This window comes from Citrus sinensis, chromosome 2 (assembly GCF_022201045.2).
Source record: "Citrus sinensis cultivar Valencia sweet orange chromosome 2, DVS_A1.0, whole genome shotgun sequence".
In the NCBI taxonomy this organism is placed as follows: Eukaryota; Viridiplantae; Streptophyta; class Magnoliopsida; order Sapindales; family Rutaceae; genus Citrus; species Citrus sinensis.
In genome coordinates, this window is record NC_068557.1 from 28467173 (window position 1) to 28486897 (window position 19725).

The following is a 19725-nucleotide window of genomic DNA, read 5'->3' on the forward strand; positions in this document are numbered from 1 at the left end:
TCAACACAGATATGAAAAAGACGTGTCGTGTTGTAACTCATTCTACCACCTCTAATCAATTATTTGTCCAACACGGATATGACATAATTATTTATCAAGTCATGTCATACTAATTCATTTATTAATCGTGTCAATATTTATCAACATAATTATCAAAAAGACTTATCGCGTCGTAACCCATTTTACCACCTCTAATCAATTTCAATGTTCACACAATAATTGTAGATGAAGTTTTATTCATATTTTCTAATACCTAAAATAAAAAAAAAGAATTTATATTTTAGTAGAAAGCATTCTTATTTGAAATACGCTCTCCACAACTACGAAAGCCAATGATTTTATATTATTATATTGCAGTCCAAAATATACATTTAGCATTCATAACATGCATACACAAGCATACATACAACGGACTTTGAATCAAATAAAGAGAATTTATTGGCTTAATTTTCAACAATGACAATAAAATAAGCAATCAAAACCAAATGGTTGTGACTCAGTTGGCAACGCATGTTGAGTTTGTGGGAAGAGCTTTCAGATTCGATTTCCACTAAACACACCATTTGGGAGGGGTAAGGAACCTTAATTATAACTACACTCCAAATTCAGATTAGTCGGGGTTCAATGCGGTCGCCGGAAACTGAATGGTTTAAAACACAAAAAAAAAAAAAAAAGCAATCAAAATAACAAAAATAACAATAACATTGGGCAGTGACTAAATAGCCATTACCGTAGTTCCCACCAAGGCTTTGCCTGGGGGTGTGAGTCTGTGACCTCTGTACACTGTACTCAACCTTGCTATTTTGTTTGGCAGCAAAGGGATCATAGTGGGTTTCTGCTGCTTCAACTTCAATGACCCATCAAAGGCATCGACTGCTATCTTCCACAAGCTAATTACTATATTGCAACGAGTACATCATATTTATATTATATTATTTTCTATTAAGTGGTTGGAGGCAAAGAGATACATCATTACTCGTACGGACTAACAGGAGATTTCACATTAAATTAATTCAGTCCTTAACGTCCGTTCAAATATTTTAATTTAAATATCTGAATTATTGATTACATCAAATTAATTTTTTTTTTTAAAAGTATTATGTAACCCAAAAACCACCTTTTCTGAAAGTTTGTGATTAATTGGAAGAGTGAGTTAGTTCTCAACTCGACATTTGGCTGGTGGGAAACAATTTCATTTTTCATACCACTTTCCTTTTTTTTTTTTTTAAATTAATTTTAGTGCTCCCCATTTCATTATCCTTCAAATCAACCCTCGCATGTTATTATAATTACAACACTACCATAAATGTTTATATTATAAGCTATAAGAGTTTTCTAACCAAAAAGAAAATAGGACAGTAGAAGAAGAAGAAGAGGAATAAGGAAGCAACCTATTAAATTGGTTTTAATAGGCTGAGACATGAAATTAAACGTTTTGAGGATTACTGCAGCTACTTCCCCACTCATTAAACTCGTTTATTTTGCACTAGCCTAGAAATTAAACCGTTGAGAGAAAATGCCTAGCTTGCTTAAACTGGTACAATTCACTCTTTAAAGCACAGGAAAGCCATTTAGTGGGAGCTAAAATAACGATTTCGCCTTTGAAATTATGAATAGAAGAAGAATGGACACCCTATTGTTTTGTGATATTGTAACGAAAACCCATTTGTTTTCATAATTTATAGTCACACATATTTCTTTTCGAACAATTATGTTATTTAACCGTTGTAATCAAACTATATTTCATTTTGATTTAATTGTCAAAAAAGAGAGTTTTTTAATTATTTTTTTTATTACAAGGAACTAATGCCCAAGATTACAACTCACATTACATGAGAATATTTATTGATATATTTACAATCATATAGTTATTGGGATAAAAGCCCAGATTTTGACGATGTCCCACTCCACTCTCATTTCGAGAGAGAAGATTGCTTTCACACAATTATTTACATAATTAGAAAGGAAATTATAATGCTTTTGTAGGGGCGATTGCCTTCACACAATTATTTACATAATTGGGAAGGAAATTTTAGCCCCCACAATACTTTTGTAGGGGCTTGAATCGCTGCCCTCACAAGTGTGAGGGCAGTAGCTCAACCACTCGGCCAAAGTTTGAGTGGCTAACTATCTGATTATTTATAAAATAAAGGAATCTTAATAACTATTTCGCTAAACGGTAAAAATGTCATTTTACATTCTATTTTGAACTTGGAATCAACTTACACACATTCGTTCATAATTTTATTTATTAGCGATAATTGCGAATAGACAGTAAGTAAGCCAAATGATGTATCGAAATTTGAGTAAGCCTAAATGTTTTTACAAAAAAATATTTCGGAAAAAGTTTCTTAAGACTGAAAAATATTGTAAAACATTCATGGAAATATTTAAACATTTCCACTGTATTAGACTTAATTTATTAGAAAATATCACATTTATACTACACGGAAGCTACCAAAATTATTTTGAGGCATTACGTACAATTGTAGTTTTTTTTAAATGAAAATTAAATTCAAGAATGTTTACAACTTTATTTTCCCCTTTGATAAATGCCTGTTGTATCATTGACAAACATTTTATTTGTAAATAGGGAGATGTATATGGATATAATGAAACAAATATATGATGATTGGCCTCCAAATAATTATCATACCAGTACTAGTATACACCAATATTTCCATGTCCATTGTTTCATCGAACCCCAAAAAAAAAAAATAATAAAAAAAATTGCTTTATTAATTTTTATCTACTAATAGCTTTATAATAGCATATTAATGAAGGGTTTAAAAAAAGAAAGGGGCAAAAAAGAGAAACGTGAAGAAAAAGAGGGTGGGAAAATAAAAAATAAAAATGAAAAATAAAAAGAGAAGGGGCCGGAGAGATAGATAATATGTGTGTGCTGTATTAAAGGGGTTGGGGAAAGGGCACAGGGTCTGGGACATCATAGCCATCTGCTGATAAGCCCTTCTGTGATTTTTGCTCCTCGAATGAGAATGAAATGAACTCTCTCCAACACCAACACCAGCACCCCTCTCTCTTTATCTCTTCATTTTCGCACAACCATTTCTCTCCCTCTTAACCCACTCTCACTTATTTCTTCTGTAAGTCTCAACTTGTTTTTTCCTCACTTGTTTCTTGCAAATTCTTTGTGTTTTGATGCTACCTAGCCAGTTATCTCATCTTCAGTTGTAGTAGCTGAAGAATAACGACAAAGGTTTTTTTTTTATTTTTCTTTTTTTAATCCAAAGGTACTGGATAAGATAATTCAATGAGAAGTAGAAGAAGAAGAAGAAGAAAACGAGGGAAAGAAACAAAATTTTCGATTAATTTTTATAGGCTAACTCTAAACAACTTTTTTTTTCTCCCCAAAAAAAATCTTCTTTTGTTTAAATTTTTGCTTTGTAAAAAATTTCTCCTTTTGCTTATACAAACAATTAAAAGTTTCGATCTTTTTTAATTTCTCTTTGCTTCACATAACTGCCGATATTGTAATGTTTTTCAAAATTTTTCTTTGATGTCTTTTTTAGCTCAATAAATCAGTTCTGATCTGGGAAAGTTTGTATTTTTTTTCACAATGAACTATAAATTAATAAGAGCAAAGGTCAAATATTGATAATAATAATTTATACTTCTTTGTACTACCAAACTACAAGCTGTGCTACAAGTTTAGTTTTAAAATGATAGCTAATAGTACAGTTAATTAGACATTGATTGTGAAAGTTAAATGGATAAGAGAGTGAAAAAAAGAAGAAGAAGAATTTCGTCTGATTTATTGTTGTGTTTTTTTTTCCTCCTTAACAGGAATCGACTCCGTGAAGCTTTAATCTTCTTCAACGAGTTCAGAAGTACAGATCTGTGAGCCCCTTCGAGTTGTAACGACAACAAAGCATAACTGTGTCTTAAAAGAAGCAAAGATCTTGAGGCTTCAATCGCAGGAGCAAAAGCAAAATAAGCAAAAATATATATCTTGCCTTCTTTGCCAATCTGCGAGCTTGACACCTGGTACAACATTATCCACCATTTTGTTCAGAGTAAGCTAAGCAGCTAGCCCTAAGATGAAATTAATTATTTAATAATATTTATTCCTTGTTGGTAAATTAGAAACACTCGTTTTTACTGACGATTTTGTTTTTTGGTTTTGTCATTTATTAGCTTCTTAATAGCTAGCTGTGTGTTATTGTCTACTTGCTAAATTTTTTTTTTAGGGTACCAGAAGAAGAGAGCTTTAAATTCCCAAAAAAAGAAAAAAAGAAAACAAAATGGTCGGCTCAGATCGGCGAGTAGTATGCAAATTACTGCTGCTTATTTAGCTTAACCAGGTCAAAAGTTTTATGTATAGCCTTAGCCTGTTATATATATATATATTTTTTCTTTTAAACAACTTTTGTTAAAGCCTATCGTCTTTAACAACTTTCGTTAGGTTTAAGTGCAATGCTCAAGAGTGCAGAGACTAAAGAAGATTAAAGCTTCTGTCTTAGCTATGACCGTATGTGTATCCATAATAGCAATAACAAGAGTCAAACTCAGATCTCAGCTAGCAACATCAGATGCTTTTGCTATTATGTCTAGTTTTTTACTTTCTCTCTCATTTATTTAATTTTTTTTTTTATATTTGAAATTTTTTTTTCTTTTCGAGTAATTACTTTGGCGGGTTGTTTTGTTTATGCAGCAGAAGCGCAGGCAGAGAGGCTGCAGGATTTCAGGCTTTGCTTTTGAAGGCACACTGCAAAAAGCTTAAACAAAGAGAGAGAAAGAGCCGGTGGGCTAAAGCTAAGCAAAACTAAACAAAGCTATATATGATAGCTAGCTAGAGACTCGAGAGCCTTGCTACAGTCCTGACTTGGACCATGATATATCGAAGCGTAAAAAAAGGCCTTTTTCTCACTACACAGCCAAAGTATCCTCTCTGAATTATCGTCATCAATGCATAGGACACAGCAACCCCACTTTCACTCCTCCCTTCATACCATCACCAGCTCTTAATTTCTCTCCCGAATTAAAAACAAAATCCACCACCACCACCACCACCTATTTCTCTCTCTCTCTCTCTCTCTCTCTCTCTCTCTCTCTCTCTCTCTCTCTCTCTAGTTATATATAAAGATTAAAGGCTGGATTTTTTTTTTGTTTTCCTTTTCTTTTCTTGGTTGTGAAAAATAAGGCATGAAAGTGTTATGGAGGTGGAGGAGATTCAGAGTCAGAAACAAGCATGTAAGTTGTCAAGAATTGGTAATGGAAGACTTGACTCTACCAAAATGTCCCAAAAAGATCAGTACCCAGATGATGAGGAAGATGGTGAGCAACAGCAGCAGCAGCAGCTGCAGCTCATCAGGAGGGCTAGCGCTAATGATGCCGGCGGTGCTCTAGGCGTTAATAATACTGCCGCTGCTGCTGGTTGTGGTGGTGGTGGAAATAGGCTACGCGGCTGGCACCACTCCTCGCGAATCATTAGAGTTTCTCGAGCCTCCGGTGGGAAAGATCGGCACAGCAAAGTGTGGACTTCAAAAGGGCTAAGAGACCGGAGAGTCCGGTTATCGGTAACCACTGCTATACAATTCTATGATCTGCAGGACCGTTTGGGTGTTGATCAACCAAGTAAAGCCGTTGAATGGCTAATCAAAGCCGCTGCTGATTCAATTGCGGAGCTCCCTTCGCTTAACAGCACCTTTCCTGAAACCCCAAAGCAATTAAGCGATGAGAAGAGAGCAAGTGAGGGTACCGACCAACAAGGTTTTGATTCCGTTGAATTAGACGGTGACCCCAATAATAACTATCAGCAAAACCAGAGCCAGCACCTCTCTTTATCTAAATCTGCCTGTAGTAGCAATTCCGAGACAAGCAAAGGCTCGGGTTTGTCCCTCTCTCGATCTGAATTACGCGTGAATAGAGACAAGGCTCGGGAGCGGGCAAGGGAGAGAGCTGCAAAGGAGAAGGATCAGAAAGAGAACGAGTCCCAGATCAATGCAAATCGGCACCACCATCACAATGTGAACCCCATTTCACAAAGCTCATCTTTCACTGAACTACTCACCGGTGGTATTGGTGGTAGTGTTAATAATAACAACAATACAAGCCCTACCACTGCTTCTTCTCAGCAGCAGAATGAAGAGCCAAATTTTTTCCACAAGGCAACAACAGCAGCAGTGCGGCCTTGGCCTGCAGCTCCAATGGACTATTTCAACTCAGGACTACTAGGGCCATCTTCGTCTCGGCCACCACATCATCATCTTTCGGGGCAAATCCAATTGGGAAGCTCAAATTCTCTCCCACAAGCAATGCAAATCCCACCATTCAGTGTAACCAATGAAAACCACCATCAAGAAATGCAACATTTTTCATTTGTTCATGACCATTTAATCCCAGTAACAGCCACCCAACCGGGGCCTGGCGGGGGCGATTACTTCACAATCTCTTCCAGCCTTGGTTTCAATAGGGGGACCCTTCAGTCCAATTCATCACCGTCTGTTTTCCCTCACATTCAGAGGTTTGGTTCTTCTTCTCCTATAGACGGATCCAATATTAATGTACCTTTCTTAATCGGTACTGCACCACCCGTGGAAAATCACAACCACCACCACCACCACCAGTTCCCACCTGGATTTGATGGCCGCTTGCACCTCTACTACGGCGATGGAAGTAGGCATTCAGATTCAAACCAGAAAGACAAAGGCAAGAACTGATTTTGTTCCTAAAACAACTCATTTCTCTTGCTTCATCTTCTTCCTGGTAAGAGTTTCTATCTAAAACTTTCCAATTTCTTAAGTCATTTTTAATTTTAATTTTTAATTAGTTTCATTAAATGTTGCTTTAAATTACTCTTCGACATGAGTAATGTTTCAGTTTGTTTTTTGGATTCATGTGGTGTGTGCATAGTTATTTATTGATAATATGTACATATACTAACTAATATGAAATAATTGTTTGCTCTCTTGGTAATCTTAAACAAGTTGGCCATTGGGCAGTATATTTATTGGTTTTATGCATTATATAAAATTGTCTTGCTTTGATTCCTGCATGGATTCTTGTGAATCAGAATCCGCTTGTTGTCTCCTCGTTTGTTCTCTTGTTGGTTTCCTTCTCCCTAACATTTGTAACTCATTGACAGGTGTTAGTTTCTGCTTGGCTAAGCCTATCTGTGTTACTCATAAATATAGCACAAACTCACTTTTAAAGGATGTGATTTTTGGCAGCTTTAGAATCCCAAATTATTTTTGTGGCCTCCTAGACTCAACCACATGTCAATAGATCGGCGCACTGTCGGGTCATGTAAGCCCTAGTTAGGGTTTTAATCAGTTGCCAGACTGGTTTGAAAGAAGAAACCCATGCACGTATGTATAGAACCACTTTAACCAGCTTTTTCATGATCAGAAAATTATTTAAATGGCTAGCTATTACATTAAAGTTGCTGAAATTTGCATTTTTATGCATCATAAAAATTGTGGAGATATTTTATTATTTAATAGCATGCATGTCCGAAAGAACTTGTAGAAAAAAATAGCATAGATATCCATAGTTCTTGCTGAAATTTGATAGGCTACAAATGGGTAATTATAGAAGACATTTTTTTGTTTGAGTAATGCTACAGATGTATCCTAAACTTTTTTTTCAAAATTTTCATCCACAATCATTCTACATTTGCAATGTTAGTTATAAGTGATTGATAAACAAAAACTCATTAAAATATTTTAGTAAAGTATTTCCCATTCAAATGATAAATCATTTAATAAATATAAAACTCATCTAGTTAGAGAGATTAAGGTCAGAAGATTTTTTTTTACCTTGTATAGAACTGGGAACTATGAGTGCACATATTGTTGACATATAATTTTCTCCAGACCAAACATGGAAAATTGGGGAAATTAGGGCAAGTTTTGATTTAACGGTGTCCTCTTTTCTTTGAACCCTTACCTTAAAATTTAATTTTTTAGGTAAAAAAGAGGAGGGTTGCCAACAGAAGCTCAAAGACTATTATTTAGTTCATAATCCAACCCTTAATTTTTGAAGTTTTTTAGCTTCATAATCTTTTAACACCTCCCCCCCCCCCACCCAAAAAAAAACAAAGGCATGTGACTTTGCATATTTGCTTGCTTAGGCTCTCTCATAAGCATAAATGAGCCGTCCTTTGGTGTGTTGCTGAGTAGCTTTCATCCTCTTTATTTAGCTGGATTTAAATTTAAGTTCTACCTACACCTACCTTTTTAAGGAAAAAAGTCCAAATAAACCTAGGTGAGAAACAATGTCAATGAAAGCTTAAAATCTATTATTTGGGCCGTAATCGACCCATACAGGTTGGTTAGAACTTAAGTTCTAGAGTAGAGTGTTGCTACTGCTACTCCCACCCTTTCAAAGTCCTCATGAGACCCCCTTGCTTTATTCAAATTTTTAAGTAGTTGAAAATTAAATTTTCTTTTATCGAACAACCCTCTAAATTTTGAAACTAACCTTCAATAAACCTTGTTTGTTGAAGTTGAAACAAAAGAGAGAGAAAAAAGAGACTCCTTGTTTAATGTTTAGAAGTTGAAACAAAAGGTCAGGCAGCTACCGTCTACTGACAATGCAGGTGATGCATAAGCAATTTGATAAAAACATTGCAATAGATTGAAAATAAGAAATAGTTTTGTTTCAGCTTTGCATCAACTGGAAGAAGAATTGAAGAATTTTGTCTTTTCATGTGACTATGATAAGGTTAAAACAGTAATTGTCTCTGATGTTAGAGTAGTAGATACGCAAAAATTACTCTTTAGACTAACATGCTCCATAGATAAGGTTTGTTAGATTAATAGTAGCCCCCCCAAAAAAAAGTAATAAATAATGATAAAGTAGGAAGATTAATGCTATTTTGAATTGCTATCAAATCGGTGTTGTTTTGCACTTTTGTTGAAGTGATGTACAAGTTAACATGTGGATGTTGGCAAATTAAGGAGATTGACTCTATATGTATTTATATGACTAGTATCAAAATCCCCTCTATAAATTTATTAATGCAAATATGTCATCAGATATTTAAAAATGAAGGATAAAAAAGACTAGGAGAGGATGCAAACCGATTATTAGGTTCATGAATTGTTGTATTGGCATTCATTTAATCGTTTTAGAGGTTGCAAAGCCATCTTGTTGCTTAGTGGCCAATGTTCAGGACATTTGTGGCAAAATATGGTATGAGTCAACTCTATATGATTATAGATCATATGGGTCTATCTCTCATTATCCTGCTAATCTACAGTTGCAACTGCTTTTGTAAGCTCCAGCTCCATGAATAATTTCTGTTTCGAAGTTATACTAGTTTCCTATTTTGGGGGAAAAGGAAAAAAAAATTGCAGTCCTTTCACCATTTTGAAAGTTACACAAAAGGTTATTTATTGTTGTTTCTTTAGGAATTATGTAGTAAATTTGAAGAAATTAAGGTTTTTTTTTTTAATTTGATTGGACCCATTCTTCTTTATTGTTTACCCTAAAGCCAAAATTTGTTATTGAGTCCAAGGGAGTTTAATCAAGTATTAACCTTTCAATTCTTAGTCTTTAGGTACTCAAGGTTATATGCAAACCCTAATCTCTACCACTTAGTATTATTAGTATCCATAGCTGATTTTTGTCTCTTAAAAATCCTGTAACATTTTCTATACAATATTCTGCCCTCGTCTTTTTAGAAGATGATGATATCAAACAGTTTGATTTTAGTTCTTAGTCATTTAAGAAGTCGAGTATTGTTTTTTACACTCTCTTTACCTCTTAATGCAAATGATTTCAGCAGTTTACACTACTACTGCTCTCACAAACGTGCCTATTAATGATCATCGCAGATCGGATTTTGCAGATTGGATATCAATTCATATCCAATCTATAATTTTACTAATTATAAAATTTTAATCCAATCCAATTCATGGATTGGTGAAATTCAATCCAAATCCAATCCGTACGTCTGCAAATTGGATGCGGATATGACCAAATCCATATCTAATTTACCATTTTGCAGATTGGTTTGGGAACTAAATTTTTTTAATTCTATCCTATCCATGAACTAACTAAATAAAACAATTAATATGAAAATGATTTTATTATCGATCAAATTTAAAATTAAATAAGATTTAAATAAAATAATTATTTAAATGAAATTAGAAAATATATTCAAAGTTTCAAAATATAACACATCAAAGAGAAAAATTCTCATTTGTTTATATCAGTATATGAAAATTAATTGTTTACGAAGTTATATTTGTTTATTTAGTTATTTTTTATTTGATATTATCTGATAAGGTATAATATGGTGTCAATATAATTATATTTTAACTTATTTATTTATTAATAAGTACTAATTCTGTATTTACAAGTTTAATTTTTTAATTAATTAAATATTTTTTATTATTTGTGGATTCGTAGATTTTTACGAATTTACAGAAGTAAATCGATGTCTAATCCACTGACTGTGGATTTTTAAATTTTCAATCAAATTCAATCCATCAATCCACATATTAGATTTTTACGGATTAGATAGATTGAGCATATCAAATTGGATTTTGAACGCTCCTAATGATCATGTTTGAGTAATGATGAATTCTTAGGTTACTGCACATTTTTCTCTTGGAAACTCTAGATTTGACTTACTCCCATAGGCATATCACTCAAAATTTGTTTTTTAAGTGATGTGACATTTAATGTGTCATTCATTTATACAACACATGTTAGTTAATAATTAGAAATTAGAAATTTGTATGAAAAAAACCATAAGAAAAACTCTTAAGATGGTAGTTAAGACAAGTGGTTAGAAACAATTGGGGAAAATTTTGAGTTAGTAGTAAAGAAGACTCATACTATCAAGGATGGCAGAAATCCCATGGGGATAGGGTCTCACGGGGATTTTCCCCATTTGGGGCGGGTATGAGAACGATTTTATACCTAATTTCTTATTCGGAAAAAGAATAGCGATGATCTTTTACCCAATTTCTTTTTCAGGGAAGGACGGGGATGAGATGGAATCCCCATCCTCATCCCCTCCCCAATTCCATATTTTCCCATTTTGATTTTGATTTTTTAGAAATATTAATGAATAAATAATAAAATTTAAATTAAAAAATATAAAATATTAATATAAATAACAAATGTCAAAATATTTATATAAATATACTATGAAATTTTGGGCCCAGTTAACTAATTACATAGTTACTATTTTGTCAGGTTTTATTGAAAAGGCCATGACCCAAAATTTTTTGTTTTAAACTTTTATCTAATAAAACAAAAACAAAAGTAAAAGATAAAGCTACAACATCCAAACTTTACTAAGATATATTGTCAAACTTTACTTTTATTTAATTTTTTTATTTTAATTGATTAAATCAAATTTAGAAAAAAAGTATCGATTATTTGGGAGTTATTTCGGGATCGGAGATCCCCTTTTATTATTCAGGGAGGAGACGGGAATCCGCTTAAGCAATTCTAATAAGAATAAAGAGGGGACGAGATACATGCAGAATATCAGGAATGGATACAAGAATATCAGTCCCATCCCCTACCCTCCCCATTGCTATCCCTACATACTATACTATGTCGGTTATTATATGTAGGAGCTAGGCCTAGGGATCACCTTCTGAAAATTGCAAACAATTGAAGCCAAAACCAGTAATAGTAAAGATAGTCTTTCCATCATGAAAGAGACAAATCTAAGCAGTGAAAGCAGGTAGATTCCATTTAACAAAAATTTTCAAGTTCTTAGTTGCCCTATGTTTCCAATCCGATACTCAGAATAAATATGAGTTCCTTGAGCATTGACTTGAGTGTTTTACAAGTGTCTCTACTCTCCTTCAGTCCATGGACACAGTAATGCAAGGTTGATCTTTTTGAAGCTGGCGTTGGGATCATGATTAAGGCTATGTTGAGATAGAAAGCTTACTGTTTACCACTTGGGATTCTTGCAGCAGCTTTTGTAATAACCAAGAACTGATCACCCTGCTTAAAACTATTGGTCATTTAAGCAACTTGCCCAAACTTTTAGAAGTTGACTTTCTAAAACTTAAAAGAAAAAATTAAATTAAATTATTTAGACAAAATATTGTAAAAATTTATGGAAATTTTTTATTTTACTATTAAGTGGGCTCATCTGTAGCATACATTTATGTGTCCTTCATATGCTATAGCACATCAGTTGTAGGTAAACATTTTCCCATAACCCATGAGAATGAAAAGACATACGTTTTTGCAGATTTTGTGATCTTGATAAGAATAGTGAATTGTCAAATTACAAAATAAAAGAGATTTGTTGAAAAGAAAAAGAGAGAGAAGTGAAAACAGCTGTTAGGAGAGACAGCAAGAGATGCTGTTAATTTACCCAGCCTCTCAGTCCTGCAGCATACAGGAGAAGAAACAGTGATCAACAGATGAACCCACATGAGTAAATTGACAATTTTTCATAAATTTTTGTCATATTTTGTGTACTTGTTAAGTTTGTCTGAACTATATATTCCATCGATGCAAAGTGGTACATAGGTAGGTGGGTGCTCCCCAGGAAGAATACTAGATATGTCACTTCTCTTTCTGTGGACAAATGATATATATGAACTGCTGCTTATATAAATGCATAGAATGTGACACTGCCAGTTTTTCTGATTGTTTATCATGCAATTTAATTTCAGTGGAAGATGAAGAAGTAGCTGGCAAGGAAATGATATGAGCGAACACCTTGGCTTCGTCCCTGCATATTGGGTGATACCTAATTGCTACTGTGGTTTCTTCCGAGACTCTTACTATTTCTGCTTTATACATTTTGAAATCATTGTGTATGAGTGCAAAGCATTGTGTTTTTCAAGAAATATGGCAAACAATTCCCTTGAGGTTATTCTTTTTCCCTTGGCTGCAATTATTTTGAAATTGTCCAGTTCATGCTTTCGGTTAAGCTTAGGCTAGCCTTGTGAATGTGAATGCTCATATATTGATGCCGAGTCAAATTTACCTTGGATTCTATGCGTTTCGAAGCTTGTTTGTTTGTGAATATCGTTATTTGATTGATTGGGCGTTTGTGGGCAGTAAGGGCTCTAATAATTAAACTAATAGGGGGCGGTGGGGTGTAGACTCTTTTTCTTTTAGGGATGGCAATGTCATGCAAATGCTAGGGTTTGGTTTTGGTGGATTTGATTTGACCCACATGGAGATGGGTTTGGTTTTCTGATTGTTCGCACTACGTGATGAAGCTTTCTGCTTTGTGGCTGTAATTGTGGTGGTGCTAGGTGTATTGGGGGGGGGGGAACATTCGCATAGGTTTTACAGTTACTGATTGGACTCCTATTATTGTTGATAATCATGATATGATTATGTCCTCTGTATTATTAGTATTATTATTAGCAAAACGACATCAGGTGGTGGGCCGGGCATTTGCTAATAATAAACAAATAAGTATTCTATGTTTACAACTTGTCACTGCCGACATAACTCTTAATTATGAAGCGGCAGTTGAAGCAAACTGTGTCGTTGTCATTAACTGTCCATGAGAAAAACTTTGAATTGCTTTGCCATTGTGATTGCCCAGTAAAGACGAAGTCTGTTCGTCTTGTAACAACGGCACATATATGGTTTGGTCCTATCGTTGTAATGAGATCCGATAAACGGAGTGATATGGATGTTCGAGAGGTTTGGGGTTGAAATTTTTTTTATTAGAACTTGTTAAATGGGATGCGCTTAATTTAAAGAATGATGTTAATATATATGACATTAATCATTTACGTTTTGGCAGCAGTAGCCATGGTTATGGTGGTCTTCTAAGAAACCATGGAAACTCCTCTTATTATTATTATTATTATTATTATTTTTAATTTTAATTTTTTAAAGTACCTGGAATTCCTAAAAAGAGCGTGCAAGCTTGCAAAGGGAACTCACGAGATAAGAATATTTAATAATAGGCCTTTCACTCACGTGCGGTGCTTTCCAAAAGGACTCTTGGCAGTATTTTCAGGCTTTTTGGGTTTGGATTTTGGAGCCAAAAGTAATTATCCATCAATTAAAGCAACTTTTTTTGCTTTTTCTCAGCAATAAAAGTCTCCCTCATCTGTAGTAAAATCAAATGTTTAACAGAGATTATTATAATAGAGTCCTTTCTTCTTCATTCCAAGGGTTTTGGGCATAGGCCTACGTCCGCGTAAGTGTAAGCGAGCGAATTCTAAAGCTGTTACAAAAGTCAACGAAGATGCCTGGTTAGTCCTGATGAATAGTAAATTAAAATTCTTTTACATATACCACAAAATAATTGGCTGCCATTTCTGGATCCGCCAGTCTTCTTCGGTCTTCTATATAAATGGTGGTTGAACAACACTTGCCATTATGATTTAAAAGTTAAACTAATTTTATTATAAAAAAAAGTTACAATATTTTAAAAAAATTATCTTTTATCTACCATGCACTATTACAATAATACTAAAGACGATCTTAATTAACAGGGTGTAAGGCGGGAATACTGGATTTGAGAGCTTTCTGAGTGAACAAATAATACGAATTGACAACTCAGTGAGATTTCTCTTCCCGGTCCAGATAGCTATTGGATTTTATTTTATTTTTATTCCAATCTCACAAGAGACGGATTCTGCAAAAAGTATGTTGGTTATGGAATGAAATAAGCAACAGCCAAGCCACCTCTAATTTTGTGACAAAAAGGCTCTTACAACAACCAAGAAATACTGCTTGAATCTGTGTCAAAGAAAGGATATCATGAGAGTTCGTGAAAAAAAAAAAAAAAAAAATTTAACACAAGAACGTGTACGTTTCAGCACTGAACAAGTTTGATTAATCTATATATATATATTCTAATTATAATTTCCACTACTTCAGCTCTTCACAATGACAAAGAATAAGCATTGCCGGCTTAGAAATAAGCATGTGGGGGCTTTCATTATCATTATCTGTTTGATCACATAATTGATAATTCCCCCTCTTCCAGGTACCCGCCCTTAAAACAGAAAAAGTAGTAATAAGCCAACGGTGACATCTCCAATTATTAAAAGGAATTTGCTTCTCTCTCTCTCTCTCTCTCTCTCTCTCTCTCTATATATATATATATAAGGGGGCAAAACAAAATTAAAAAAAAAGAAAAAAAGAAATCACAAGAGAAAGTCAAATGGGGGTGGTTCACAAAAGTGTGTAGCTGCAGAGCACTCATTCACGTGGATTGATAGCACTCAAAAAGAGTAAGATGTAGCAGAGCACTCATGTGATCAACAGATAACGGTAGATGCAGAACCAGCTATTAATAATAATAATAATAATAATAAATGAGGGGGGTATTATTTTTTTATATTTCTGATCAATCAATTTTTGTTTTTAATTTTAATTTATAGAATTTGTTATTTTTTCTTTTTTTTCATTTGGCCTACCACTACCAGATCATCCGCATTCCCCCAACTATAATGCATCCGTGAATGAAATCTTACAACACCAACAACAACAAAAATAAAAAATAAATAAAATAAATGAAATAATTCAAGAAAGGAAATAGTTTGCTTTTCTCTCCGCGCGCGTCTGTCTGTGTGTTTTCATCAGGGACCTACTGGTTGCTTCGGGATTAAAAAAACGATGTAAATTTTCTAGATGGTGGGCCAACTGAAAATTAATGAGGGAAAAAATATATATATATAACTTGACCCCTTTCATCTTCAGAACCTCAGGAAGAGGGTTATATAATACTGATACGGGCAAGGCGGCAATAATCATTGGATTTCCAAGAAGAAAAGCAATAGTTTGTACGTGCGGGCGAAAAGCGATTTGCTCATCTTCCTTTAAACTTTGTCTAGAAGCGCTTTTGCTCATAAATGTAGGATTACTACTACTACTACTACTACTACTACTACTACTACTACTACTACTACAAGTCTATCAGTATCAATGGCTACTTGATGGGGTTAATATTATTTTGGTTGGTTTGTAGCTGCGTTTTCCTTGTTCCTTTTAAAGCATTCTTGTCAGGTTCAACCGCTCTAGTGTTTTACAGAAACAAATTTCTCTAAATCTCACTTGTCGTTTTCTCACAATTCCTGAAAAGCTGTAAGTAACAATCGAATAACAATATCCGAGTCATTAAGTCGTTTCTTTTACAGGTTAAGGTAAACAAAAGCAAATCATTTGATGATATCATTCAGCATCCATTCCCAAAATCCTCAAGAGAAAGGAGGAGATTCAATCACCCAAACGCACAATCCCTACTTCTCTAGCACAAATTAAAGATGAGCCACTCTCCATGGTTGGCGAGTCTGGATATATTGGATGAGGGTCAATGGTCCAGTTTGATTGGGAGTGGGGAATTAACTACCTACCAAAAAGCAACCCTAATGACTAAAGATTAACTACCTACCAAAAAGCAACCCTAATGACTAAAGATTAACTACCTACCAAAAAGCAACCCCAATGACTAAAGATTATTGTGTCCTTGCATCACCATTATCATATGGTATATCCAGAACAATCACCATTATCATGTCATATAACCTAAATATACCTGATTTATCCAACAGACTGCTGTATTAGCTAGCTCCCCCCATGATCCACTACCTGATCATCACCAATATAATTTCATGACAACATATTATGCATAGTTTGTTAATGGTTATGTTAAGATCCACCCCTTCCCTCTTCATCAGAAGCCTACAAGCAGTTGGAATGATCCAATTAACAACAAATAACCTTGGTAATTTTGCTTCTACTAAGATAGGACTTCATCAAAATAATAATAATAATAAAAAAAAATCAGGGCTAAGGCAAACTATATTTCTCACTGAACTTCAAAAGTATATAACATAATCATGACATACTGATACCTACAATATACACAGATAAAGAGAGGTTACAGATATAAGTAAACGACTACAAACTCAAAGCTCTTACAATATCAATCTAGTTGCATGTGCGCACTCTTACAAGCATGTGCCTGAAATAAAACAACCATCAGATGCATTCAAACTCTCAGTTGAAGCACAGAAGGTGAAAGATTTGATGCACGATATTGACCTATGATGGGCGTATCAGCTAGAGTCCAAAGCATGATTTAGCTTCACAGGACGCTTCACCCAAGCTCAGCTACACATAAAACAAAATTGTTTCTCTGATGATTCCCTTCCCAAAGCCAGGCACATAATCTTTTCCCTTCAACCATTTTGCTTTCCCCGCAAAGCCAGAGCAACCTTTTAATCAGAACTGAACTAATCAAATATAGCTACTTAAAGAGGAAACCTTTACTTGCTTAGATACACAACAGAGACACTTACAAATTGCAATCAGAGCACAAAATGAATTCCAATTCTACAACAAATCCCTCTTGAAATAGGTAAAGCATCCCAGATATAATGCACATGACAGCAGAACTTTTCCACATTTATGTGATTTAAGTAATTATACAGTTCTTCTAAAAAATTTAATCAGGCAACTTATCCAGATTTCACATTTTAGCACCCCTTCCTCATGCCCTTAAAGCTGATGCTAATCACGCTTTACAACCCTCACCCAACATAAATATACAAATACACATGTTCTTAACAGAAATTAAGCAATCAAAAACTAGAAAACATCCCATTACTATTTATTTAAGGGGGGGGGGGGGGGGAAGGCAACAACAACAACATAACAAAGGAAACAATAGCATGTCAAATATAAGAAACTAAGCATTTGAGACCCCTTATCTGCCATCTAGAACATAAGCTGCATCTTTAACGATCATGTAAATGCCTCTTCTAACAAGTAACAACACCATAACTAACAAGTACAGACTGCAATGCAATTTCTCCCTAAAACTCCAAACTACACAACAACGAAAAGGATCAGCGCAAGCAAGACACAAGAAGTTGTCAAATTTACCTCATCAGAAAGAGTTCATCTCCAAACAGTAAGTCCTCCTCTTGACCAGCATCTTCGCTGCAGTCCCATACGGCTCCTCAAAAGCGGACCCAACCCAAGACCCATCAGAGACCTCCTTCTTGGAGGCAGATTGCTCGCTAGGCCTGATGGCAACCAAGGTTGCACCTTTCAACACAACCCCATCAGGCAATTCCAAATAAGGCGCATACCAAAGCCTCATATTGAGAGCTGGCACCAGCGTCCTCTTGGATGCAGAAGAAGCCGACAAAGGCTTCACTCTTAACTCCTCAAGCTGCTCCCTGTTCATACACAACACTCCTTGCCCATCGGCATCAGTTAAAACCAAACTATCAAGAGTCTTGTGCTCTGCTATAATTGGCTGAAGCAAATAATGCCTAGCAGATGCAGCAATTAAAGAGCTAATCGTCCACACAACACGCAACTTCAAACCCCCGTTGGTGTAAAAAGACTCGGGAATGCTTCCATTATCGTCCGTAGCACCATTGACATTGGTATTGTTATTGTTGCTGTTGTTGTTATTGGAACTCACACAAGGCAAATCAGTAGCTCCAATATCGAGGGCTTTAGCAAGGACGTTGTTCATAACGGAAGCAGCCCCAAGGATGACGCAGTTGTCAAGAGTGGAGCCAAAATCAGCCCTCCATTTCAACAAAACACCATCGTCGATGCCGAGCTCTCCGCTGGGCAACTCAATCCGGAGAAACCGAATCTCGTTAAAATTCTTCAGGACTTGAGTCGGAGAGTGGTGAGTGACGCCTCCTTGATCCATTTCCTCATCGTCGGCGCTGCTGCTACCAACCGACAAGGTCGTCCCCGAACCCGAACTAGAGGACGCACAGAAAGCGGCAGGGGCGTGGCCGCTGGTGGTGAGGTGTTGATTATTGTGATGAAATTGCGTCCTCTTGGCACCTAACAACTGGCCGAGAGCCTGAAAGGGCTTGACGATGCCGCCGAAGACGTAGCGGAAGAGGTTGGAGAAGGGAGAGCGAGACTTCTCGGAGGAAGAGGAGGAGGAATCGTCGTCGGAGATGACACAGTCGACGCGGACGACGACGTTATCGACCTGTGGGACCAAGGAGTGGAAGCGACGCGAAACGACGCAGCACCGACCCAAGGCTTTCACGTCACCGATCTTGTTGAATACTAGGAGGAGTACGGAGTCCGGGAGGCGGTCGAAGTGGTCGATCGGTTCGGGGAAGACTCGAGAAGGCGGATCTACCCGAACGACGCCGTTCATTTTTCTTTTTCTTTTTAATTTTATCTTCCACAAACAAATAAAAATAAAATAAAATACAGAAAGGAGAAGATGTGATTGAAGATGAGATCAAAGATCACAGATCTGGAATCATTAAGGATGAGTTTCAGAAAAACTCTGAGAAGGAGAGAGAGGAGGGGGCTGTGGAAATGGTGGGAGGAGATAGATCCACGCTTTGGTTTTTGTCTTTACAGAAAGAGAGAAAGAGAGAGAGAGATAAATTGACTATGAGAGACATATTCGGGACGGATGGCATGCGATTATGCGCGTACATATCACTTTGCTATTTGTATACACTCACCGCGCGTGCCCTCCCCGTGGCGCGTCTGTCCTTTTTGTTTTTCTGTAGGAATGTATTTTGTGTGTTTCAGCTGTTGTGGAATTATACAATCAAAATAAATAAATAAATACATAAGACCCTCACCCCCCCCCCCCCCCCCCCCCCCCACACACCAACTACTAGGTGAATGGGAAAAGAAAAAAAAAAAAAAAACTCGAAACTCTGTGAAAGATTCTGAGAAGAAGTGTTTGATTACTTATTTTTCTTGAAATGAAAAAAACGTTTTTATTTATTACTTTAGATATAATATTGTTAAAAAAAATTTCATTCCTTTTTTTTTTTTTTTGTATTT

The 19725-nt window shown here is 35.5% G+C and overlaps 2 protein-coding genes across 11 annotated transcripts; one reads left to right on the forward strand and one right to left on the reverse strand.

The window, feature by feature from the left end:
- Nucleotides 1–2913: 2913 nt before the first annotated feature.
- Nucleotides 2914–12949, forward strand: LOC102617811 (transcription factor TCP2). 8 transcript variants are annotated; one of them, XM_052435250.1, is made up of 4 exons: nt 2914–3104; nt 3805–4034; nt 4673–6726; nt 7191–8061. In XM_052435250.1, the coding sequence occupies exon 3, from the start codon at nt 5175–5177 to the stop codon at nt 6678–6680; it is 1506 nt and encodes a 501-aa protein (XP_052291210.1). In that variant the 5' UTR covers nt 2914–3104; nt 3805–4034; nt 4673–5174; the 3' UTR covers nt 6681–6726; nt 7191–8061. The 8 variants fall into 8 exon arrangements, with proteins under 8 accessions (XP_052291210.1, XP_006468038.2, XP_006468037.2 ...); XM_006467975.4 differs by lacking the exon at nt 7191–8061 and adding an exon at nt 12624–12949 and having other exon boundaries at nt 2915–3217; XM_006467974.3 differs by lacking the exon at nt 7191–8061 and adding an exon at nt 12624–12949 and having other exon boundaries at nt 2915–3104.
- Nucleotides 12950–16713: 3764 nt separating this feature from the next.
- Nucleotides 16714–19362, reverse strand: LOC102617241 (F-box protein At5g46170). Of its 3 annotated transcripts, XR_369486.4 has the most exons (3): nt 17818–19361; nt 16975–17147; nt 16714–16894 (listed from the first exon to the last, which is right to left on the reverse strand). XR_369486.4 is itself a non-coding variant. In XM_006467973.4 (2 exons), the coding sequence occupies exon 1, from the start codon at nt 19073–19075 to the stop codon at nt 17822–17824; it is 1254 nt and encodes a 417-aa protein (XP_006468036.1). In that variant the 5' UTR covers nt 19076–19362; the 3' UTR covers nt 16714–17160; nt 17818–17821. The 3 variants fall into 3 exon arrangements, 2 of the variants coding, with proteins under 2 accessions (XP_006468036.1, XP_006468035.1); XM_006467973.4 differs by having other exon boundaries at nt 16714–17160; nt 17818–19362; XM_006467972.4 differs by having other exon boundaries at nt 16714–17147.
- Between the last annotated feature and the right edge of the window lie 363 nt (nt 19363–19725).

Bases quoted from the DNA above. Each gene is read 5' to 3' on its own strand.
- LOC102617241 (XM_006467973.4), bottom strand. From the start codon at position 19,075: ATGAACGGCGTCGTTCGGGTAGATCCGCCTTCTCGAGTCTTCCCCGAA.
- LOC102617811 (XM_052435250.1), top strand. From the start codon at position 5,175: ATGGAGGTGGAGGAGATTCAGAGTCAGAAACAAGCATGTAAGTTGTCA.